At 45.3% G+C, this 21,517-nt stretch overlaps 1 protein-coding gene across 1 annotated transcript in view; it reads right to left on the reverse strand.

The window, feature by feature from the left end:
* The window catches only part of LAMA4 (laminin subunit alpha 4), a gene marked incomplete at its 5' end in the record, with an annotated part of 175,128 nt that overhangs the window by 123,871 nt on the left and 29,740 nt on the right, over positions 1–21,517 (reverse strand). Inside the window, one exon of the mRNA XM_030886727.2 lies at positions 6,202–6,303. Coding sequence (XP_030742587.1) covers positions 6,202–6,303 — 102 coding nt within the window. The remainder of the gene's footprint in view (positions 1–6,201; positions 6,304–21,517) is intronic.

A 21,517-nucleotide genomic window follows, 5' to 3' on the forward strand; every position in this document is an offset into this window, starting at 1 on the left:
GCTGTTAATTTGAAAGGCTTACAAGTGAAAGGGTGGAGTCTAGCCTGTCAATCACTGTATAGCCAATGAGGCCTTTGTGAGGGCATGGCCTTCCCTTGAAGATTCTGGGAATTCCGGTATTTTTCCTTGGAGGCAGAAAACACACTCTCTCTGCTCACTCCCTGAGAGACACTCTATGGACAAGACACATGGCACTACACTGATAGACCTCATGCCCTGGGAACTGGAGGAGGCACGTGGAGACCCCTGACAGGGCTCAAATGCTTCTACTGCCACTGGATCCACAAGACTCTGCACCCACTGGCCTGTGATCTTCCTGTATTCAGTGTCATTGCATGTGTTTCATGAGTCTGAAGAGGACTTAATAGATTGGTATCAAACATATGAGCTAATATATGACTTATGGACTTGATCTGGACTGGACTGGGATGTTTTCTCAATGTTCAACTGCTCTTGTATATAAAGTTCTTTCTTATACAAATGAATGTCTATGGATTTTGTTTCTCTAGTCCACGCAGACTAACACACTCAGTATGATGGAGAGGCAGAATGGTGCTGTTATCAGTTTCGGTGAAGAACATAAAAACTGGAATAAGTTCCAGGCTAGAGAGGGGAAGCGCTAACAATCTATAGTGAACTTATTGTCTGCATTCATTTCTAATCATATTCCTGGGGCAAGGGCACATAGCACTAACCTCTATGTTCTTAGAATTCTTTGGACATGAAATATTCTGATGTTGCTTCAAAATGGTAGCTAACATGAAACCATATTGATCACTATTTTAAAAAAATCCCTATCTTTCAAAATTTGCAATAGGTGGAAAAATGTCAAAACTTCAAAATAAAGATTGTGCACTTGACCTGGATACTGCTATCACAGTTTCAAGTAACACAGGAACAAGGAGTCTTTACATAAATTTCTTCTTGGACATCTAGTGAGTATGTAGGTCTACATGGCTGATTTCCGCCTCATCCATTTTAATAAAAGAAGACTGGAAAAATCACGAGGAAAATGCTAGTATCTGCAGAAATTTGAGATGTAATATATTTGCATTAAAACCTGAATAGGGTTTTAATCAGGCTCTGAGACCAATAAAAATACATCAATTTTAATATATTGATGTATTTCTTTCTCCCGTGGGCTTAGTATTGGATGGAAGTTCCTTTGAATATAAATATCTTTTTAATCATGACATTTTTATCAGTGGTTGTAGAACATTTGGGCCAGATATGCTTAGGTGAAAAGAAGACAATAAGATCCATCTATATTTCCACCAGCCAGATATAAATACTTTGGTGTGTTCCTTTCTGGATCTCAATTATATTTTTGCAACTCTTCCAATGGTTTTACATGTGAATATTTTGATTCACATTTAGATTCGTTTCCCCCTGCAGCAATTCTGGCATAGATGCTTAAATCTCTCTCATCTTTCGCTGGACTGTCATGGGGATTCTGCATGTGCTTCTAAAGCTCCGCCAGCCCTCGAATCCGGTGCTTCATAACATCAGCCAGGCCCACAAACCTTTCCTGGGAAGCATTTTCTCCCTGCACACACTTGACCGGCCAACTCCTGCCATCAAGCCAATTCCGACTCACAGTAGAACTGTCCCTGTGGGTTTCCAAGGCTGTGAATCTCTAGAGGAGTAGAAAGCCTCATCTTTCTCCCAAGACGCAGCTGGTGTTTATGAACTGCTGACCTTGATGAAGTTAGTAGCCCAACACACACCTCCTAGGCCACCAGGGCTTCTGGTGTCACACTTCTTAGGCCACTAAAAGTTAGACCAGCAGCTCAAAATACCAGTCACTCTGCGGGAGAAAGAGGGCGCATCTCCGAGAGCTGGGGGCACAGTCTGGGAAGCCCACCGGGCAGTTCTACTCTGCCCTATCACGCGGGGGCTGGGGGGGGAGGGAGGGGGGAGTGTGAGTCAGAATTGACCTGGCAGCGGTGAGTTTGAGGTTTTAAAAAATATGTTCAGTAGACAAATGAAATCAATGAATGCGTACACCGTTTAATGAAAAGGCACCCCAGGAAAGGAGCTCTATGCCAGTGGTGAACCTCTGAACCTCGGCTCAGGTCCAAGCCACTCTAATGCTGGCCACTGGGCTCTTCACCACTTTCTTCTTCTTTTAAAAAATTTTAAATTATAAATCATTTTATTGGGGACTCTTGAAGCTCTTTCTTTACTTTCTTCTTAATGACTAAGCACCAACTCTTTAAATCATAGCTGGCCTTTCTCATGGCCATTCTTGGTACTCTGTCCATAGGTCCAAGATTCTGGGAAAAAATCTGGATTTTCTATGGCTAGTTATTCCAGACACAAGCCACTTCTTTGCCTCTTTCTGGAACCTTCCTGGAAAGATCACCATGTTGACTAGGCTGCCTGGAGTTTGGGGCTCTGACTAACTGACTCGGCTCAGAGCATTCTTGATCACTGTGCTCCCCATACGGGTGAAAGTTCATCAGTGAAGAGTTTACCATTTAGTCACTTAAAAAAAAGGTGTAGGGGTACCAGTTGTCTTGGGGAAACATCACTAGGCTTGTCTGATATCTAAAAGTTAACGTAACTTTGTCAACTCTGCATTTTGTTCCTGAAGGGCTTGTTCTTCTTCTTAGGTCCTGCACTTCCCTTACAATCCTTGTTATATTTGAGCCCATTGTTACGTCCGGAATGGCCCACTTCGTTAAAAATAAGTGTGCATATCCCTTCTTGTAAATTTTTTATAGTCTGTCCTAGGCAATAAAATGTGTTTGAAAACTAAAGATAAATCAATCAAGCAATCAATCAATAAAATAAACAAAGCCTGTAAAGTATAAGCTCAAAGAGAAATTAGATATTGCAATCAAGGAAGAATTAGAAGTCGATGGGGAGGTCAAGATAGATCCAACAGCATTATAAGCCTTCAAAATAAAAGCAAAGTTAAACAAAATTTGGGTTGATTACAAAGATGAGAGAAACGTGCTTCCAAACTCCTGTCACTGAGGGGGTTCCACCTCAGAAAGACTGTACATGACAGAGTGGTATTGCCCTGTAGGGTTTCAAAGGCTGTACATCTTTAAGTAAACAGACTGCCTCATCTTTCTCTTATGCAACATCAGATGATCCAAAACACAAGGTCAGCACAGGCTTCCTTGTGCTTACTTCCTAGGCTGTAGTAGACAATGGCACATTTTTTTCACCACACATCAAAGATTCTGCTTTTAGGGATGGCTGGCATCTGTCTCTGGCTCAACCCCAGCGCCACATCCTACAGAATCAAAGCCTCTTTTCAAATTTACTATCCCTGGCAGGGACAGAGCACCCAGTAAACAAGGTAATCATGGCTTACTTACTACTCGGTGGTGAACAGGCTCACATTTTTCACCATGTGATGTGAAACTAGTCACTACAGCTGAGTCACTAGACAGATGGAATGAAAACATGTGGACCAGCTCACTGCCGCTAGGTGCCCGTGAGTCAGTTCCAACCATAGAGACCCTCTGGAAACAAAGCGGAAGGAGCAGTCGTTGGAAAATATGGTCTTGGTAATAGAAACAAAGCTGGAGCTCATGCGGTAGAATTTTGCAAGACCAACTTGTTCAGTACTAATTAATAACGAAGCACAAGCAAGTGGGGGTTACCTTCCTGGTGGGTAATCCTCCTGCTTCCACAAAGTGACGGTGGGTTTGAACCTTCCACCTTTTAGGTAGTCGTCAAGTGCTAACCTATTGCACCACCAGGACTTCTTGGAAAAAGGCATTAGGCACAAAAGTGGTAACAGCTGAGTAAGACCTGCCGCCCAGAGGAAAGTACGAGGATGTGTTCATGGGGCACCTGCTGCTTCTTGGCTGCGGCTCCCTGGTAGCTAAGGAACAGTGCGGTGACTCGAGGAGCTGAGAAATGATTCTCTCTGGTCCGAGGAGGGAAAAGTAATGCCAAAGGAACCAGAATACACTGAGTTTGATTCCAGTGTGACATCATAGACTTCATCTAGTTGTCAGCTCAGGGACAAAATAGTCTTTCTATACTTGCCAGGCCTTCCTGTCTTGCCACCCCACCCCCATTTCATAAAATAAGTTTTATATATATGTCTACATATTGAAATTCATTTAGAAGAGTGTAGTTGTGGTGCTGTGTTGGACCCCTACCTCTAAGATATGAAGTTCTAAGTCGCCAGCTGTGCTGAAGGAGAAAGAGAGGGCTTTTCTACTCCTGTAATGAGTTCTAGGCTTAGAAATAAACGCACGGGGGCAGTTCTACCTCTCCTTCCGGGTTCCAGTGAGTCAGAAACGACTCGATGGCAGGGTGCTTGGCTTTTATGGAGTATTTTATATAGCTCTGGGGAATAGGATTGTTTTCCACTTTGTATATGATACACAATGTATGTCTATTCAGTTATTATTATTACATTTACATGGAATATACATAATTTTCATCAGAAAAACAAGGAGGTATATCGCTCTGGCTAGGGTGGAATGGGCATCACCTACAACATGAGCAGGCTGACTATTTCTTTCTGCTCCAATTTTCTGCTGCTAGACAAAATAACTGCAAACAGACGGCAACTTCTCCGCATTGTTTCCACCTTAACGCACCCCGCATATTGATTACAACTGTGCACGCCCAAGGAATTGTCAACGGAATTAGGTGCATGTCCCTCACAGAAGCTCCTGTCTAGGTGAAAGACCAAGCCCTCACAGCTCCTAGTCCGGTGGTGTCATTGCTAAGGAGAGGGGCCTGGTCCCTGCTCTCCACAGGCACGGCAGGAAGGATTTTCTTTGCTTTCCGTTCAGTCTCCCATCTTCCCAGCAGTGAATGAATGGGCTTGCCAGTCCTTATCCTCCTCTCGTGTCTCAGTAAAAACCGCTAACAAAGAGCCTTTCATCTGTCAGATTATCAGAGATGTACATTATTAGTTCCAGGGTATCCATGGATATATATATATATAGTCAAATGCCACTGGGATTAAAATAACAGGAAACCGGAGATGGACGCATTCGGAAGGGGTAGACTTCGGCAGCTGCATTTGCCTACATCACAGCAGAGGACATCCTGGATGTCAAGGTTATTTGAGAAGATGGGGGAAGGGGACCGTAGCCATAGCAGGACTAAACAAAAACCTACCAAAAGATAGCAACATTTGGTGTTTTACCATTTAATTCTTTTTGCCCCTAGGAAAAATGCCAACGTGTGGCTTCCAAATAAATGAAAAAGTTCTAATTTGCCCCCTAACGTAACGAGTGAGCGAAGCAGTTCTGTCATGTACACGCCTGGGAGGCCACTGCTGGTCACAATGGTCTGCTCCCTAGGGACGACTATGCCAATCTGGAGGTAAGTCGGTGTTCTTAATGAAGTATTCCTGTGGTTTACGCAAAAATACTCTCGCAGTTTTGGAAAGCCTCTGGTGTCTGATAAGAACGTGTATCCAAATAGCTCGTCAAAACAAAATTCAACAAGATCTCAGGGCGTGCAGCTGTGACTTCTACTGCAGCCACTTCTGGGAAATAGCTCAACACCGATTTTCACAAAGTTGCCAGTCGTTTGGGGAGCGTGGGATCTGTGAAGCAAGGACGTCTCTGTGAGAAGCAGCTTCCTGCCAGTCTAGCAGGCTTCTCGGGAGAACAGTGTATGGGGGAATTCCTTTTAGTTAGGAGGGAGGAAAAACTCTTTAGAGCGTGAATACAGAAATACGAAGACTGCAGGGTCAACGCTTTTATTTTCATTTGGCGATTCGGTTCAAAAACGTAAGGGCGTTTTTTCTCTCTCACTGATTTTGATCAATAGAGCGGATCATCTCAAATTCTAAAACAAGCTCTGAGGCAACTGTTTGATTCTCCCGGTTTCTGTGGAGTGAAGCCAAACAGCTGGCCAATCCAACTCACGAGGAGGAATTGGGATGGTGATTTGTTTCTCTGTGCACTGTGTCTAGCTCCCGTCGCCACTGGCTTAAGGCAGGAAAGCAGCTGGTGAGGATGGGGAGGCAGTTACCTCACGGAGCACATTCCCAAGTATGCCTTGCCCCCCCCCCCCCCCCCCCCCCCCAGCATCCGAAGTCCTTTAAAAGGATGTGCTTTACAGGAAAAGGGGAAGGATCAAGACAAAAGCCTAATGGACTGCTTGTTCCTAGGCAGCACGAGCTGGCGCTGGGAAGAAATCTGATTCCCGTTCAAGGGGCACAGACCCAGAGAGACAGGGGGACCATGGCAGGTGTCCCTCACTTACCACACAGGATCCAGAGCCGTCCAAGCACTTGTCCGAATTACGATTACAGTCACAGGGTGCGCATTCTCCCGACCAGGTGCGAAAAAAGCCAGCTCCACAGCTCTGAAACAGGTACAGCGACATTGGTAATTACTGAAGGGATCACTCTTGGTAAGTGTTTCCTGAGAGATACAAGAGAAGATAATTGAACTATGCATTTCCTCATACTAGAGGGATGGGTGGAGTGTATCTTCTTCCTAATGGCTCATTTTCCTTTGCTCATGGCAGTGAATGAATGGCAACTCTTTTCATTAAAACTAGGAACCCCCTTAACCCAGTCCCATCTTATAAGAAAAATACAACTTTTCAGGCAATTGTAAGGGAGGAGGCTGTTTTTCATTCTGTAGTGACTTGCGTGCTATGAAGAGGCTGGAAGTGATGCCACAAGTGTGTACGTCAACCACCAGGGCGACCCACGGTAGAGAGATTTCAGTGGAGCGTCTGGCCTGAGAGGCTGGAAAGAAAGGCCTACCAAGCAACTTCTGAAAGTGAGCCAGTGAACGCCTTTTGGACACGACAGAACCTTGTCTGGCTTGCTTGTGTCGGACCTAACGTGGGAGGCATGTATGATGACGTAGAGGGTGGCAGAGGGAGGGTGGGGAGACCTTTGGCGAGATGGATTGGCACAGTAGTGGAAGCCGTGGCTTCAGATTGTGAGGAAGATGCAGGACTAGACCCTTTTTGCTTTGTTGACTGTAAGGTTGCCACGAGCCGGTCAACTGGACGGTAACGAACAACCACAAAAGACGAGGAGAAGAAACCTTTCTAATGAGTTCTTCCAAGACAAAGCAAAACCCAAACGGGACTACGTGTCAGGGTGAGAAGTTGTACTCTTCGCCCTCAAAAGGGAACCTTAAAATTTCAGAAATAATTGGCTGCGGCGTGACCACTCAGAGCCCTATCTTCCTTAAACATCGGTCCATACAAAATTCTATTTCTGCAGATGCCCACAGTTTCAAGGACGGCGGGGTGGGGTGAGGTGGGGCGGGCCGTGGGGAATGTTCAAGGAAGTGCATGAGTCCTTGCACTTGTCAGGCCTCGCAGCGGAGTGCTATTCAGATGTCCTTCTGTTTCTCCTCAGTGCTGTGAGAAGCACAGTACTTTCTTTCATCTTGTTGATGCAGAGATGAAACGCAGAGATGGGCTGGCTCGGAGGGATACTAACCAAGCTGCAACGCCTGCACCAACACGGACCAGTTGCCTGCCCAAATGCCACCCGTGCTCATTGAGAAACACTGGGGGATGTTTCTGGTTTGTGTGATGGCACTTCTGTGTGTGCTTTTTGCGTTTGGCTCGATGTTTCAACGGTGCAGGGCAGAAATAGCACCCTGTGTCTGGAAGCCCTGCCGGGCTTGTCAAATAGGCTTTGTCTAAGAAATTCCAGACAGATAAGCATCTGTTTTGTTTCCAGACTTACACATTTCACCCTCACCCCCACCGCCACCGCCATTGATTGACCCATTGTCGTTTGTAGTGTCCTGGATACCAGGAAATGTTTCATTCGATCTGGCCCAAGGCCCTCTGACTGCTAGGCAACCCCACGTCCTGTCACTTTCCTTCTAAGTAAAGAAAGAGCCTCTGCACACCATTCCGTCTAAAAATACCACCAGAACACAAAAATTTACTCTCAATTTGGAGGAAGATTAATCTAGCACAGTAACATTGGCTCATGAAGAACCCACAGAAAGACTGCATCTTTTGGAGCGGGCTTTAATTTATAATTTATCAGGAGAGTTTGTGCGCGGCAGGACATTTTCTTCTTAGGTTACACTCGGGAGCACAGGAGAGGGAAGGGTACTAAAGATTTAGTGTGAAGCGACTTCCGGCCACTTACCCCTGCTCCACAGCAATGTGTGCGTTTGGTGATATGGCACATCCGATGGTGTCAGAAATAAGTCTCACAGACCCATGGACCCTCTCCTCAGTGAATGACCTTGGTAGATTCCGAAGTGCAGGTTGCTGTGCAGTTGGCGTTACTCCAGGAAGGGAACATGGAGGTGGCCTTGAATCCCAGACCCAGGGAACTGCTGGCCTTCCACATGGCTGCGTTCTACACCCCTTGGCCTGGTGCTGGTGGACCTGCGGTCTAGTGGCTGGACTACAGGCAAACATGGCAGCTTGGGGTCTGGAGCAACCAGTAAGGGTCAAGATGGTGTGTGGGACTCATTTCCTATTCTGATAGTCCCAATGGTCGCCCCCTCTTCAGCCCCAGTAGCCCGCTGTTACCCTACACACAGACCAGGGAGCACTCAGGAGACAGGAGGGATGTTGCTGCTGGTCAAAGAAGGCATTGAGTTCTAGGCTCAGAGCCTAGAGACTGAAAGCCACTTGGAAGAAGAAATCAACAGCTTGGGCCAAGGAGGAGAGGGGCCGCTAGCATCTGTTGCAGTCCCCAGGCTCGGAAATACCTCTAGTGCCCTTTGACTGTAGGGCTCAGTCCACCACGCCAGCCCCCCTCCCCCCAGGGCACTTGAGTCAGGGGAGGAGCAATAGTAACCTCCTCTGTCCCTGCCTTCTCCTGGGCTGCTCTGGCTTCTCTCTCGTGGGCTCCCTCCAAGTTTACCTCAGTTGCCTCTGACAGGAAGAGCCGCAGTGGTGGCTCCGGCGGCGGGGGTGAGGTGGACAAGAAAGGGCCGAAGCACTTACAACTACAGCGAGGAGCCGGAGGGGCTGGGCTGCTCTCTTCAGCTAGAAGTTACATTCGAGGACTAAACCCAGGTTAATATGCACAGTTGCCTGGTTCTAAGTTTTCTACTCCTGTTGTAATTACGAAATGCCAGCTAAGGAGATGGTCATTAAAAGGGGGACTAGGTCTAGGAAGAGGGGTTCTGTTAGGGAGGCTCGCGTAGGGCTGGGACGCCCATTTAACGCATGCCCAGTGGTCCGAGCTATGGAAACAAAGGAGTGGCACACTGCACATGCTCAGAGGTTCAGGTTTCCCGCCAGGAATGCGTGGGTGGGAGCTGCACCTGGATTGGCCCACCTAATTCAATTCAGCCAATGGGGTCGGCCACCACGCCTCCCCGCGGAATCCTTGAAAAGGCAGGACCCCGGAGTGGACTGGAGGACTTTTGCAAGACTTTGAGAGGCTTTGCGGCCAGTTTCCAGGCAGGTTGCACGTTCAGGAGCCCTGCGGGTGCCCATGTAAACCTGAAACTTCTTCTAACGCTCATAAAACTCACTTCAATCACAAACCAGGCTTCGGCGTGAACTCTTTCTGGCGCGGAGCCAAGGACCGAGGTATATCTCTCCCCAGAGAGATCTAACAGTTCCCGTGGCGCAGTGATCATGCACGGGACCACTAAGCTCAAGGTCACCAGTTGGAAATGACCAGCTGCTCCACAGGAGAGAAGATGAGGGTTTCTACGTCCATATATTCTCGGAAACCAGCAGGGCCACTTCTCCCGGGTCCTCTAGGGTCGCCAAGGGTTGGAATTCACTTGATAGCAGTGAGATTTTTTTTTCTTGGAGTGGGGTCTATTTAGGACCTTCTTCAGTTTTGCTACCTTGAGAGCCTCCAAGTGGTTTATGAGAGTAAGACTGGCCACATTCAAGGGATCGGAGGGACTTCTGAAGCCCCGTGGCATGGTGGCTGAGCTTTGAGCTGCTAACCGTGAGGTCAGCGGTTTGAAACCAGCAGCTTCTCCCAGGGAGACAGACAGGGCTTTCTCCTGCTGTAAAGAGTTAAAATCTCAGCAACTCACACAGACAGTTGTAGCCAGCCCTACAGGGCCGCTGTGAGGCAGCAGGGACTTGGGTCTCGGAACCCTCCCTGGGCCTCAAGATGCCCCTGTCCCTTTCTCTGCTCTCCCTTCCCTCCCGGGAGTTCTTTCCCTGCCTCAACAAAATCTTTCACAACTTCACATTCCTGGCTAACTTCTATCTCTGTTCCGCGCCTGCGTTCAACCTCGCACCTGCGAGTTTGGTCCTTGGAGGAACTTCTGAGGTGCCGATTCTAAAGGTAGAGCCAAAGGGTCTGTATTTCTTAAAAATAACTCGTTTATTGTAGAAATTCTGGATGTTCAGAAAGCAACCTGAAAGGCCCGCAGGTGGGAATCACTCTCTGAAGACTGCAAGGTACAGCCCGGTGCGAAGGGCCGCTTCCACTCACGTCCCACGAGGGTCTGCGTTCAGCAATGAGCGTTGGGACTCGGTGGCCACTGAAGGCATTTATGACCCAACATACATCATGCAACGCAGTCACCACCCTCCCAGCTACCACTGGGCCATACCTTCCTCAAGCCAGTTCTCGAGTCACGCAGACTGGCTGCATGCGAGATGACATCTGCACACGCGAGTCTGCCATGATCTCACTCACTCCCTGGGCTAAGGTCATGGCCTTGGATCAAGGATAGCTTGGCTGCAACCTCTTATTGTGGGAGGTCGGAAGAAAAAGGGTAGGGCTGTGTGAAGCAGGCAGCTGGCCCCCTGCCAAGAGGGTAGGGCAAACGGGTGTAGAAATCTGGCCAAGTCCTTGCGTGCTAACCTTTGTCCACCAGAAAGAATTCTAGTTTCCATTTCATCTAGCCAGAGGGCCCGTGTTGTTTTTAAATCCACATAAAGGTGACGCAGAGGTTCAGGCGGTCCTCTGGTACCACTCTGAGAGCACATGCAATTGGCACCTTGGTCCTTGCGTGGAAGCCATTTAGAGCAGCAGTTCTCAACCTGTGGGTCGTGACCCCTTTGGGAGTAGAACGACCCTTTCACAGGGGTTGTCCGATTCACAACAGTAGCAAAATGACAGTGATGAAGCAGCAACGAAAATCATTTTATGGTTTGGGGTCACCACCACATGAGGAACTGTATGAACGGGTTGCCGCATGAGGAAGGTGGAGGACCACTGGTTGACAGGATTCTCCCTGGAATGGGGCTGCTGAGAAGTTCAAGGGAAGGGTTATTTAAGCCTATTGTTTTTATTTCTAAATATGTTTTCAGGGCTTCAGAGAGTCCTGTTATTTTTTATTTTCTAAATTGATTTTGAAAATTTACAGGGACTGGCCGAATCTACAAGTTGAACTTTGTTATAATATTAAAAGGCAGATGCTCTCCAGAATGAAATAAGAGCTATTTTGGGGTTTCAGTCCTCGTTTATTACTCTCCTTTGGAAGCTAAGACCTGTGCTAGTTAACCATCTGGTATTACTTTATTCAACCAAAACTTTCTTATTGAATGCATAGGTTATTTCCAAATTTTTGCTGTCCAAAGCTGGCTAAAAATAAGGTAAATAATATATTATTTCCTCTTGTAAACACCAGGGAAAAAGTCTAAAAAAATACATAGGGCTTAAAATATATGAAGTTATTATATGAAAATAGTACATGAAAATAGTATATGAAAACTATTGAATGGGAAAACTTACTTTTCAAAACACTTAATTTTACCCAAATTATCATTTTGACCAATTAGTCTCTACAAAATCATGTGCAGTCCTTTTTTATTATCAATTTTTAGCTATCTTTTATTATAGCTTGCCTTCTGCTTTAATAACATTTATTTCTGCATTTGAATAATAAAAGTGAACCTGCCTATTTGCTTATTTTGTTATGTCTAGGGTGAGGCCTGGCTTTGAGGAAAAGAATCAGTGTGTGTTCAACTGACTCATAATACATGTGTAAATATTAGAATTAGATGGAATCTTAGGAGGAAATTAATGTGTTTATATATGCGCTACTTATTCTTAAAGGAATTGAGAATATATGATATCATTGCCAAAGACTTTATTTCCAGAGGTCCAATATGGGGTCACAATTATGTCATAAAATTATAATTATAATGAAATAAGATTGTTACTCATTAAGAGCCCTACACTGATGCCAGTACTAGCTGTTGTGGAAACCATTGTCTGGAATATTATTAAGTCTATCAAGTCATATTATTTTGATGTATAGTCCAGGCTGCATTTTGGGGCAAGGCAAACATCTAAAAGCTATTTAGAGTTAATAAAGTGAGCATCAAGCTGGGAAATGCCAATTTGTTTTTGGTTATAAACTCATTGTGTTGCTTAAATATTGTCACAGAAAAGCCAACTGATTGGTCATGATTACTGCTTTCACAAAAGGTCCCCAGTCACCCTTTAAAACAAACTAACAATGGCAAAAATAAGCCTGAATTTGTTAATGGCGAGTGAGACACACCCTGAGGTCTCTGAGAAAGAACTTGTGTCCCCCAGAGATCAGATCCTAATCTCTAACTCCCACAAACTCTAATGAGTCAATTGCCATGAAACAACATTGTCAAGAGCAAACTGAGGAGCAGCACCGGCTGTGCTAACAGGGTTTGACTTATCCGGGGAGTCTCCTGAGCACAAGTGAGCTCACCCATTCACAAATTCACCCATTTGCCTTCAAGGTGAATTTGTATGTTAGTTGGAACATTTAGATATGGTTTGCTATCCAATGTCAGGCAAATGTATATTTGTACATAGTAAAGTATATGGGTTATATAGGCACCTTTCTATGCATGAAACACTGGAAAAACACTTCCCGACATCATAAACATCTTTAGCTTAATAATACAGTAATAATAATACTACTTTTAATCATTTCACAAAATAGAGCCTATTCATGATGACAAACCATTTATATGTACCTCAGATTTTAGATATAATAAATGTCACAGGGGTTTATTTGTAACTATGAGTTGTCTGTAAACTGAACATTTGTAACCTTGGTACTGCTTATAATTACAATAGATATTTGCATCGCTTCTTCAACCAGATTTATGAATCTGCTTGCTTTCTGAACTAGGCTTCCAGTGTTTTGATTTATCAACTTTTGCTAATCTACCGAGTCTTAATGTAGAAAGCATTCAACTCAGAAACAAAACCAACACAAACCAAACCTCTGAGCACATTTGTGTGTCCGGAGTCATCAGGATCTTCCCAATTAGTATTTCTTAAGTTTAGTAGCCCATAATGCATGCTGCTGGGAAGGCTGTGTTTTCTTTAGATGAATTTGTCTTCCTCCTATTTCAAGGGTTTAATGAGTTTAACTCTAGTTTTAGATTTAATGAGTTCATTTATTGATGTAGGGTGAAAGACTACGATTAGCACCGGAAGCTTTGCGCCTTTACTCAGAGCCTCTGCATGCTGACTCCCAAGTGCCTAAAACCGAGCAGGCTGAAGAGTCAGTTCTCAGATTTCAGGGATCTTCTCAGGGAGCAGCGATTCCATTTAATATACTCAGAAACATTCATTTAGCCTTTTCTAGGAGGCTGACGTCTGGGAACGTCTGAATTTATTACATGGGTAGGCCTCTCACAGGCCGCTTCCCCTTCCGTGTCTATAAAAATAAGAGGCACAGTATCGGAGAAACAGTTCCAAAGGCTTAAACTACTGGCCACTTTGGGCTCTGTATTTTTTCATGGCAGGCTTAACGCATCCCGCCCTTTCATATTTAAACTTATAATCAAAGTAAGCACCACAGGAAGTTAAATTCAGTATGCAATGCGCTACCGAAGGGAAGACGTTAGTTTCTTGACGGACTTTTCTCGAACCCAGAGACGACTACCCATGGATACCCCCTTGGGACTCTAGGCTCTTGTTTGCATCATTGAAATTCCCCACATTTCAACTGGAAAAGTTAAGTTTTAGATTTCGACAGTGATTTCACCATAGCTTGATTAGGAAAGCGGTTTCAACATTCCTGAGAGGTTTATCGCGGTCAGAGGCATGTCTTCTTGAGATTGGCACAATGAAGCTGGAACCCCAGCTCAACCAGGTCAGAGTGCTGCTTTCTCCTCGTTGGCTCAGCGCTACCGTGGTTTGCTGCTCAGGACTTCTCCGAGGCCAGGCCTCTGTCCGCTTGCACAACACTCCTGCTGTCCGGGACACAGAGAGAGCTGCTCAAGTCTGAAGAAATGCCGAGGAGCCCAGAATGGTCCTGACACTGAAGCCAAGGCCTTTAATTTTGTGGAGCAAGAACGAGAGTGTTATGACGGTATCTATGTAGCACCAAAGTGGCTATTTAGCAGCTGTCTTTAAGGACCTCGTGAGCCTTGCACATGTGCGGAAGCTAAGGCACAACTCAAATAGCTCCCCCCAGATCCTGGAGTTCACCACATCTTTATTGGACTACAGAGACCAGTAGACCTGGGGAGTGTTGAAACTGGTGTCATCAGGATCAGTGTCACTTAGTGAGGTTTCAGTGTCACCACCTCCCCAGAGGCCTCCTCCTATTACTCGACCACGCATTATCCTTAGTAATGTTTACTATTCATTTTAATAATACAATAGGATATGTCCAATAGAACTGTGAATTTCTTGAATGTAAGAAACATCCCTTAGATGATACGACTACACGTGTGATGTGCCGGATCCATTTTATATGATGTTTCTAGTTGTGACCTTGTAACTCTCAACAAAGGATTGGATGGGGATATGCAAATAAGTGCTGGGGGCCCACCAAAGGGATTGGACAGCTTTCACATACTGCAAATAAGGTTCATGGTACCCTTGGAGGGATGGGACCATGCACGTAAGGCATCTAGAACCCCAGTGAGGGAACTGGTCGGTTTTGCCATTCTGTTAGGTTTGAGACGGAGTCAATCTCCAAGCAGAGGGGGTGAGACCACTACCACCAATAAAGGTTCGCCAAGAGCAGGACACATTCTTTGGACACAGGATCCCTGATACATGCGCATACACACACACACACACACACACACACACACACACACACACGGCAGCAGCAACATTGGAGATGAGATGAGATGGCAGAAGTAGCAGCAGAGAAATGGCAGTAGGAGAACCAGGAAATGACGTGGTGAGCTTTTCAGCCCGCAGAGCAAAGAAGCCGAGAGCCTTCAGAAAGGAACGTCCTGGTGGGGTTGGGCGCCTCCAGTTCCTTGGTCTGCTGTCTCCCGGGGCTGGAGCTGAGCAACTTCAGGCTGAGGCTTACTGGCAGAGTGAGGTGGAACAAGGCAGAGGGTTGGCTGAGGGCCCGAGAGAGCCCTACATTGGAATTGTCTTGCTGGAAAAACTGCTGAGAAGTTGTCCTGGTAGAAGAACTGCGTCCTGAGTATTCCTCAGCTTGAACTGTAGCCTACTATTTCTCCACAAACCTCGTAACTTCCAGTATGGTCTGTGAGAACTGTGTATTCATTGCAGTCGATGTCAGAATTGCTAAAACGGTTGGAAAGCGGAGATATGTCCACATCCATGATCAGCCTTGGGCTGTTGATCTCGACTCTCCTTTCTCCTTATGAAGTAAGAGGTGAGTAGGCCCCTCAGTTTGTAACATTTTTCTATATTGAATCACCACAGTTTTCATTACAGTATTATTAGTAACTAAGTGAAGACCATTTCTTCCCTCTCTGCCCTTTCCCCCTTAATTATTATTACTCATTCTCATAAAGTTACTGATGCTGGTTCAAAAATGCTATTTAACCCAAGATGGTGGCTAGCACACAGAAATATGACTCAACATAACGTCTGCTCACCAGTACTCCTTACCACAAGATCGTAGCTACACAGAAGAAAAACAGGCAGGGCTTACCAACAATGTTTTCATTGGGAATGTTTATAAGAATAATATTTGCTGCTGAAACACAGCACACAACTGTTATAGACGGTCATCCTGGTATCACGCCTTCTGCCTGGGTCACCAGTGTGTTCCGCATGCGTCCCCGCAAACCCGAGTGATGCCACTGTGCTGAAGCAGTTGCCATGCTCGCTCATACACAGCACTCTCCCGCTGTCTAACGGAGAGGATCACACAGCCGCTAGAGCCACGCTTGCTTTACTTGTGAAGCGTTGGATTTGGGGATGATTATGCTCATTCATTCTGATGACGTTGTCTTTTCATTTTCTCCTAAAAGGTGTGAGCAGGTAATTTTGAAGTTGCTCATGTTTGGTAGGGATTGCCACTTTCATAACAAAAGGAGGCGTCAGCGGTGCCTTCCTTCCTTCAGCTTTTCTTGAAAGAAATCTGCTCACATCTGGCTCTCGCTCGGCTCCGGGTCCCCCCACAGCACCGCATGGCACAGGCTTGTTTTTCTCACTCCTCGCCTTCCAAGCTCTGGTTACACAACAGAGCCTCTGCCAGAGTTGTTTTTTTTTTAAATATATATTTGAAAACTGACTCAGTTTTATTTAATTTATTGGGGCCGATGCCGTGGATACACTTCCAAGAAAGGAAGAGTTGTGAACTGCACGGTCTAGGTAGCAAAGCAAACAAGGAGACATGGCTCCAGTGCCCGGCATGTAGGAGACTCTGACATGCTTCCTTCCCCTGGGGACGCAATCAGCATGGTCAGACGACAGGCGTGCTTGCCATCATTTGTGGTTTTTTAAAAGAAAATATTTATTTATTATTAATTGGGAGTTAATATATCATATCATTCCAGTCTGGGGAGTTTCATCAGTTCCCACTGATCAGCGATGTCCATGCTTCTGCCTTGAGGTACCTTGCGCATCTCAGTGCTGTAGCCACTCAAGATTGGCAGGGCGCACCTTTCTTTCCTCCTTCTCTTCTTCACAGATTTATGCATCACCAAGGCAACAACTATTGTGAAGTAGTAGAAACAGAAAAAGGCACCTAAACCCCTCCATGCATCCATCACTCTTAGCAGATGACCAGGCTTCCTATTTCAAAACAGAAATAGAGGTCGCCAATTGGAAAAATTTCATACTATCCTCCTCAAAATATACTTTTCTCTGAACGGATCCTAATGTCCTTTTGCCATCTAGAAGGAGGTGATGCTTAGGAAAGACGAACTCTATCTGTGTTCTAGGACCCACACATGCGTATCCTTGAGACCCTGCTCTATCACCTGGCTTCCCTCTCTCACACACCAGCATCTCTTCCATCTCACAGGGAGGACCACAGGAACGTACAATCTGGTGCCGGGGCCTGAGCTCAATGTGCCTAGACGTCTTCTCTGGGCTCAGATCCTAAGACAACCTTCCCTTCCCTTTGCCTCACTTTCATTTTCCTCATCTCTTTCTCTCCAAATCCTCTTGAAAGAGCACAATCTCACTGGCTCTGCTTCCTTCATGACAAGCACATGCTCCTACCCATGATCTGACTTCTGTCTCCATTGCACCACTGACATTTCCCTGCCAGAGATGTCCCGTGATGCCTTGTGGCTTAGCCTTGCCTGGATCACTTAATCTCCCTCCAGTACTTAACAGTGTTGAAATATTCTTGGAATTCCTCCTTAGCTTCCAAGACAAAGGTTTCTTCTGCTTCTCTCCAATTTTTCCCCCTCCTTAAGATTGAACCAGGAGAAAGAAGGGGCTTTCTACTCACCTCAAACCACTTCAGTCTTGGAAACTCACAAGAGTAGTTTTTCCTGTCCTGTAGGGTTGCTATGAGTTTACATCAACATTCGTAGGTTTGCTTGTTTGAAGGATTGAACAAAAGGTTGGAAGTTGAAGCCCAACCAGAATCATCTTGGAAGAAAGGTCAAGAATGATCTTTTGAAAAATCAGACACTGGAAACCTTCCGGGGCACAGGTCTACTCTGACACACATGGAAAAGACCTGGTGGCAACTGTTCTATAAGAAGAACCACAAGGCTAGAGTTTCAAGACAGAAGGGACTTTATCCAATTCTGGACTATGACAATTTACTGTACAAACTAATATCTGTATCTGCCTTGTGAAAGATTATGTGATTGCAAGTGCTCTGAATCGATTTGTATACAGAACACAACGTTCATTAAAGGCTGAGCAATCAAAATGTGTTAATTTGAAGCTTACATATTTGTTATATTATTAAAACTTAACAGTAACCATGGCAACTGTTTAGAATTTAGACAACAGATTTTCCAGGGAGGGGAATTTTGTCTTTGACATTGTTTAGGATTGTGGCCCATGGTGATAATAAAAAGCAGACTTGGTTAGAGTGAGTTTTATTATTGTTTTTAAATTCTCTGCAGACTGCACCTCCTTATTGCCTCTCTGAATTAGACGGTTTCTACCTTTCTTCTGCCCTTTGTAGACCATTGCCTCATAGAGATTACATTCCATTTCTGAAGTCTTTACCAAGATAATTCCCCTCCCTTGTTCCCAATACCACTGTTTAGTTCAAGACCTTGGCATTTCTCTCTTGGATTACTATAATTACATCTACTCTACTCTCTCCATTACCAGAATTGCTCTCTTTTCATCTATTCCTTACTTCTAGGATGAGTTTAAAAAGAGCCATGATGCAATTTTCCTGCTAAAAATGTTCCCAGTGACTCCTTCCTCATTGCCTACATGAGCTAGTAAAGTGGCTTGTGGCTGTTGCTAGTGGATGCTGAGCTGCTGTGGCACCACGGGGACCTATGTGCCACAGAATGAAATGATGTCTGGTTCTGTGGGACCCTCAGAACCCCCACCGTGTTCCAATGCATTGTTGTACCTATTGTGCCAATCCATCTCACTGGGTTATCAGCCCTCTGCTTTGCCAAAGATGACGTCTAGCCATGGATCCACCCTGGTGATTAATCCAAAGCAATTCAGCTGAATAGTGTTTCCTTGTTATCCATAAGGTCTTCATTGGCTAACTGAGAGAGATGAGTCAGTTTGCTCCTGTAAAAATCTACAGCTTCAATGGGTCGCTATGAGTCAGAATTGACTCAATGACAGTGAGTTTGGCTTTTAGATTTTTGGAATTTTCTCAAGCATATCATTAAACTTTTTCTTTCTAGTCTGTCTGTCTAACTCTAGAAGCTATGTTTAAACTTGCCCATCCTGGGTGCCCCTACTGTTATTTGAAAGATGGTTGGCATAGCTTCTAGTATTACAGCAACATGCAAGCCTCCTACATAGTATGACAAACTGATGAATGGTAGTAAAATTCATCAATATGACGTAAAAGGCTCCTTTATAATCCAACTCTAAACTATTCTTGAGGCTCAAGCTCTGACTTCTTTAGTCCAATAAAACCATATCTTCTTTTTTTAATTTTCCTTAAATAACTATGCTCTTGCCCGCCCCATGTCTTTTACACATATGGCCGCAAAGGCCTCCTGCCAACTTCCTGTGATTCCTTTTCCCAATTTCTCAGACTCCGTTATATTTCCTCTATGCTCACGTGACTCAATGCACAAGCCTTATTAGAGCAGATAGTCCTTGATACTGCTATCTTTAATTATATTTCACCTCCCTGAAATCAGGTGCCTTTGGGTGGTGCAGAATGTTAAATGCTTGGGTGCTGACCAAAAAGTTGATGACTGAGTTCCCCCAGCTGGCACTTGGAAGAAAGGCCTGGCAATCTACTTCTGAAAAAACAATCACTGAAAGCTGAATGGAGTGCAGCTGTACAATGGCATGCAGGTGCTCACCATGCCTCCGAATGGAGCTGATGGCTACTGGTTTTCTCTATGAAATCACTGTTAGCTCTTTGAGAACAGGGATTAGTGTCTTATAAATCTTTGTATGCTTGCCTCCGTACCATCTGCTTACCAAATAGCAAAGGGATGCTTAAAAAACATTGGCTGAACAAAGCAGATGTGACTCTGTAAAAAAAAAATGAGGGTCAACTCCACAAGTACTTCGGAGAACAAGGTGACAAATCTCACAAATTACTCTCACAGAAAAGCCCATTTGTTGCACAAATAGGGGCAGTGTGCTATCCTTTATAGTGCATTAAAACATGCAAAGTAATAGCCTACAATACTTTGTTGAGGAATGCATGCCTATAAGGCAAAAGGACAAAGAAATAAACGAGTTGGTAAGATTCTGAGCCAGTTGTCCTCTTTGCAGGTGAAAAAGGAGAATGAATCTGAGTAGGGGGGTCCATGGGCTTTAATTATATTGGCAATACATTTTTAAAGATAGATTGGGCACATAAATGCTCATTGAAGAAAGGCCGAAGAAAAGAAAGGAATATGAGAGAAAGGAGAAAAGAAAGGCAGAAAGGCGGTGGGGAATGCCACTTGGGTTGGTTAAGTATCAGTTTTCCATGTCTAGACCTAGTGAGGTCTCTACAACATCACCTCTAGGAAGTGACTAATGTGGTCTTGACAAAAGATTCAGCTATCCGCTACAATTTCCCTAACGTCCAAATCAGGTAAGCCAGTGCACCACACGGTTATGATACATCAGTTAGTCAACATCAAATTGAACACTCGTTTACGCATTTTGCCATTGAACTGATTCTGACTCATAGTAACCCTACTGGGCAGAGTAGAAACGACTGTGTCGGATTATGCAAATGTCAAGTGTTTGTGGCCCACTGAGGAGACTGGATAGTTTGTTAGTTCTGTAAATAAAGTACATATGTGGCATCTTAGTCGGTGGGCCCATGTAAATAGGGTGTATAGAACATTAACCTGGGGAGTGGTGAATTTTGCCATCCCATTAGGTTGACATGAAATCAGAAGCGGGGACGAGAGAGGGAGAGGGCTGTGTGTCTCACTACCATCAAGAAAGAAGAACGGGGAGTAGAGTACACCCCGAGATCCTTGCAACCAGCGAGTGAACCTCGTCAGTCCACGAGGAGGCAGACAACTGTGATACCAGTGTGCCCGGCAGCAGAGACAGCCGAACCAACAGTCCTGGGCAGAGGCCTGCCCAGTGCCCTGCTGGGGGAGAGAGTTGCCTCTAGTCACGAAACTGGGGAAAGGATTAAGTTTGCTGACCCACAGAGCTCGCTCCAGCTTAGTGCCTTTAGACTGAGGCTCACTGGTCGAGGGGGGAATTATTGACTGGGCTACACTCGCCATAGCAGGCCAAGGTTAAAGGACCACGGGGCTGAGTGCTAAAAGCGCTTGATGACAATGATCCAAGCAGGGGGTGCCTGTGAACCCAGCCGGGGGAGGCTGTCTTGAACAGAGAACATACTGAGTCTCTGTCCCTCTGTCCCGGTTCGTTCCGAGTGTGTCCAGATGGCCTGTGAGTTCGGAGTGGCTTTTGCAATGGATTATTGAACCCGGCAGAAAAGTCAAAAATGTTGCGGGAAAGATACTTGATGTCGGAATTGAAAAGAAGGTTGAAGGGTGCTGGTGTGTCTGACCTCCATCTCAAGGGCATCAGCCTTGGACTGATGGTGAGTTTGATTCTCCTCCTCCTTTGCAAAGCCTAAGGCAGCCAGGCACCCTCTCCTTGCCTTTTTTCCTAAGCAGTAAAACTACACATCTTGGGCTATTTGTTCAACCTGGAAGGTTTTTACAATCCTTAGTCATTAGAGCTGGACCTTAGCAATTTAAGACCGAGGTACAAGATACTGGAAGAAATGGTACAATACTCACATTTCCATGGTCTAAAGAACTAAAATGTTTAAAGCCAAGGGTTTATCATTCCGCTCTCTGCTCAGGGAGAAGGCGAAGGCACCGACTCAGAGGGCAC

The sequence above is a fragment of the Echinops telfairi genome, unplaced genomic scaffold (genome assembly GCF_000313985.2).
Source record: "Echinops telfairi isolate 266 unplaced genomic scaffold, ASM31398v2 ScPeMD7_3533;HRSCAF=4204_0, whole genome shotgun sequence".
Lineage (NCBI taxonomy): Eukaryota > Metazoa > Chordata > Mammalia > Afrosoricida > Tenrecidae > Echinops > Echinops telfairi.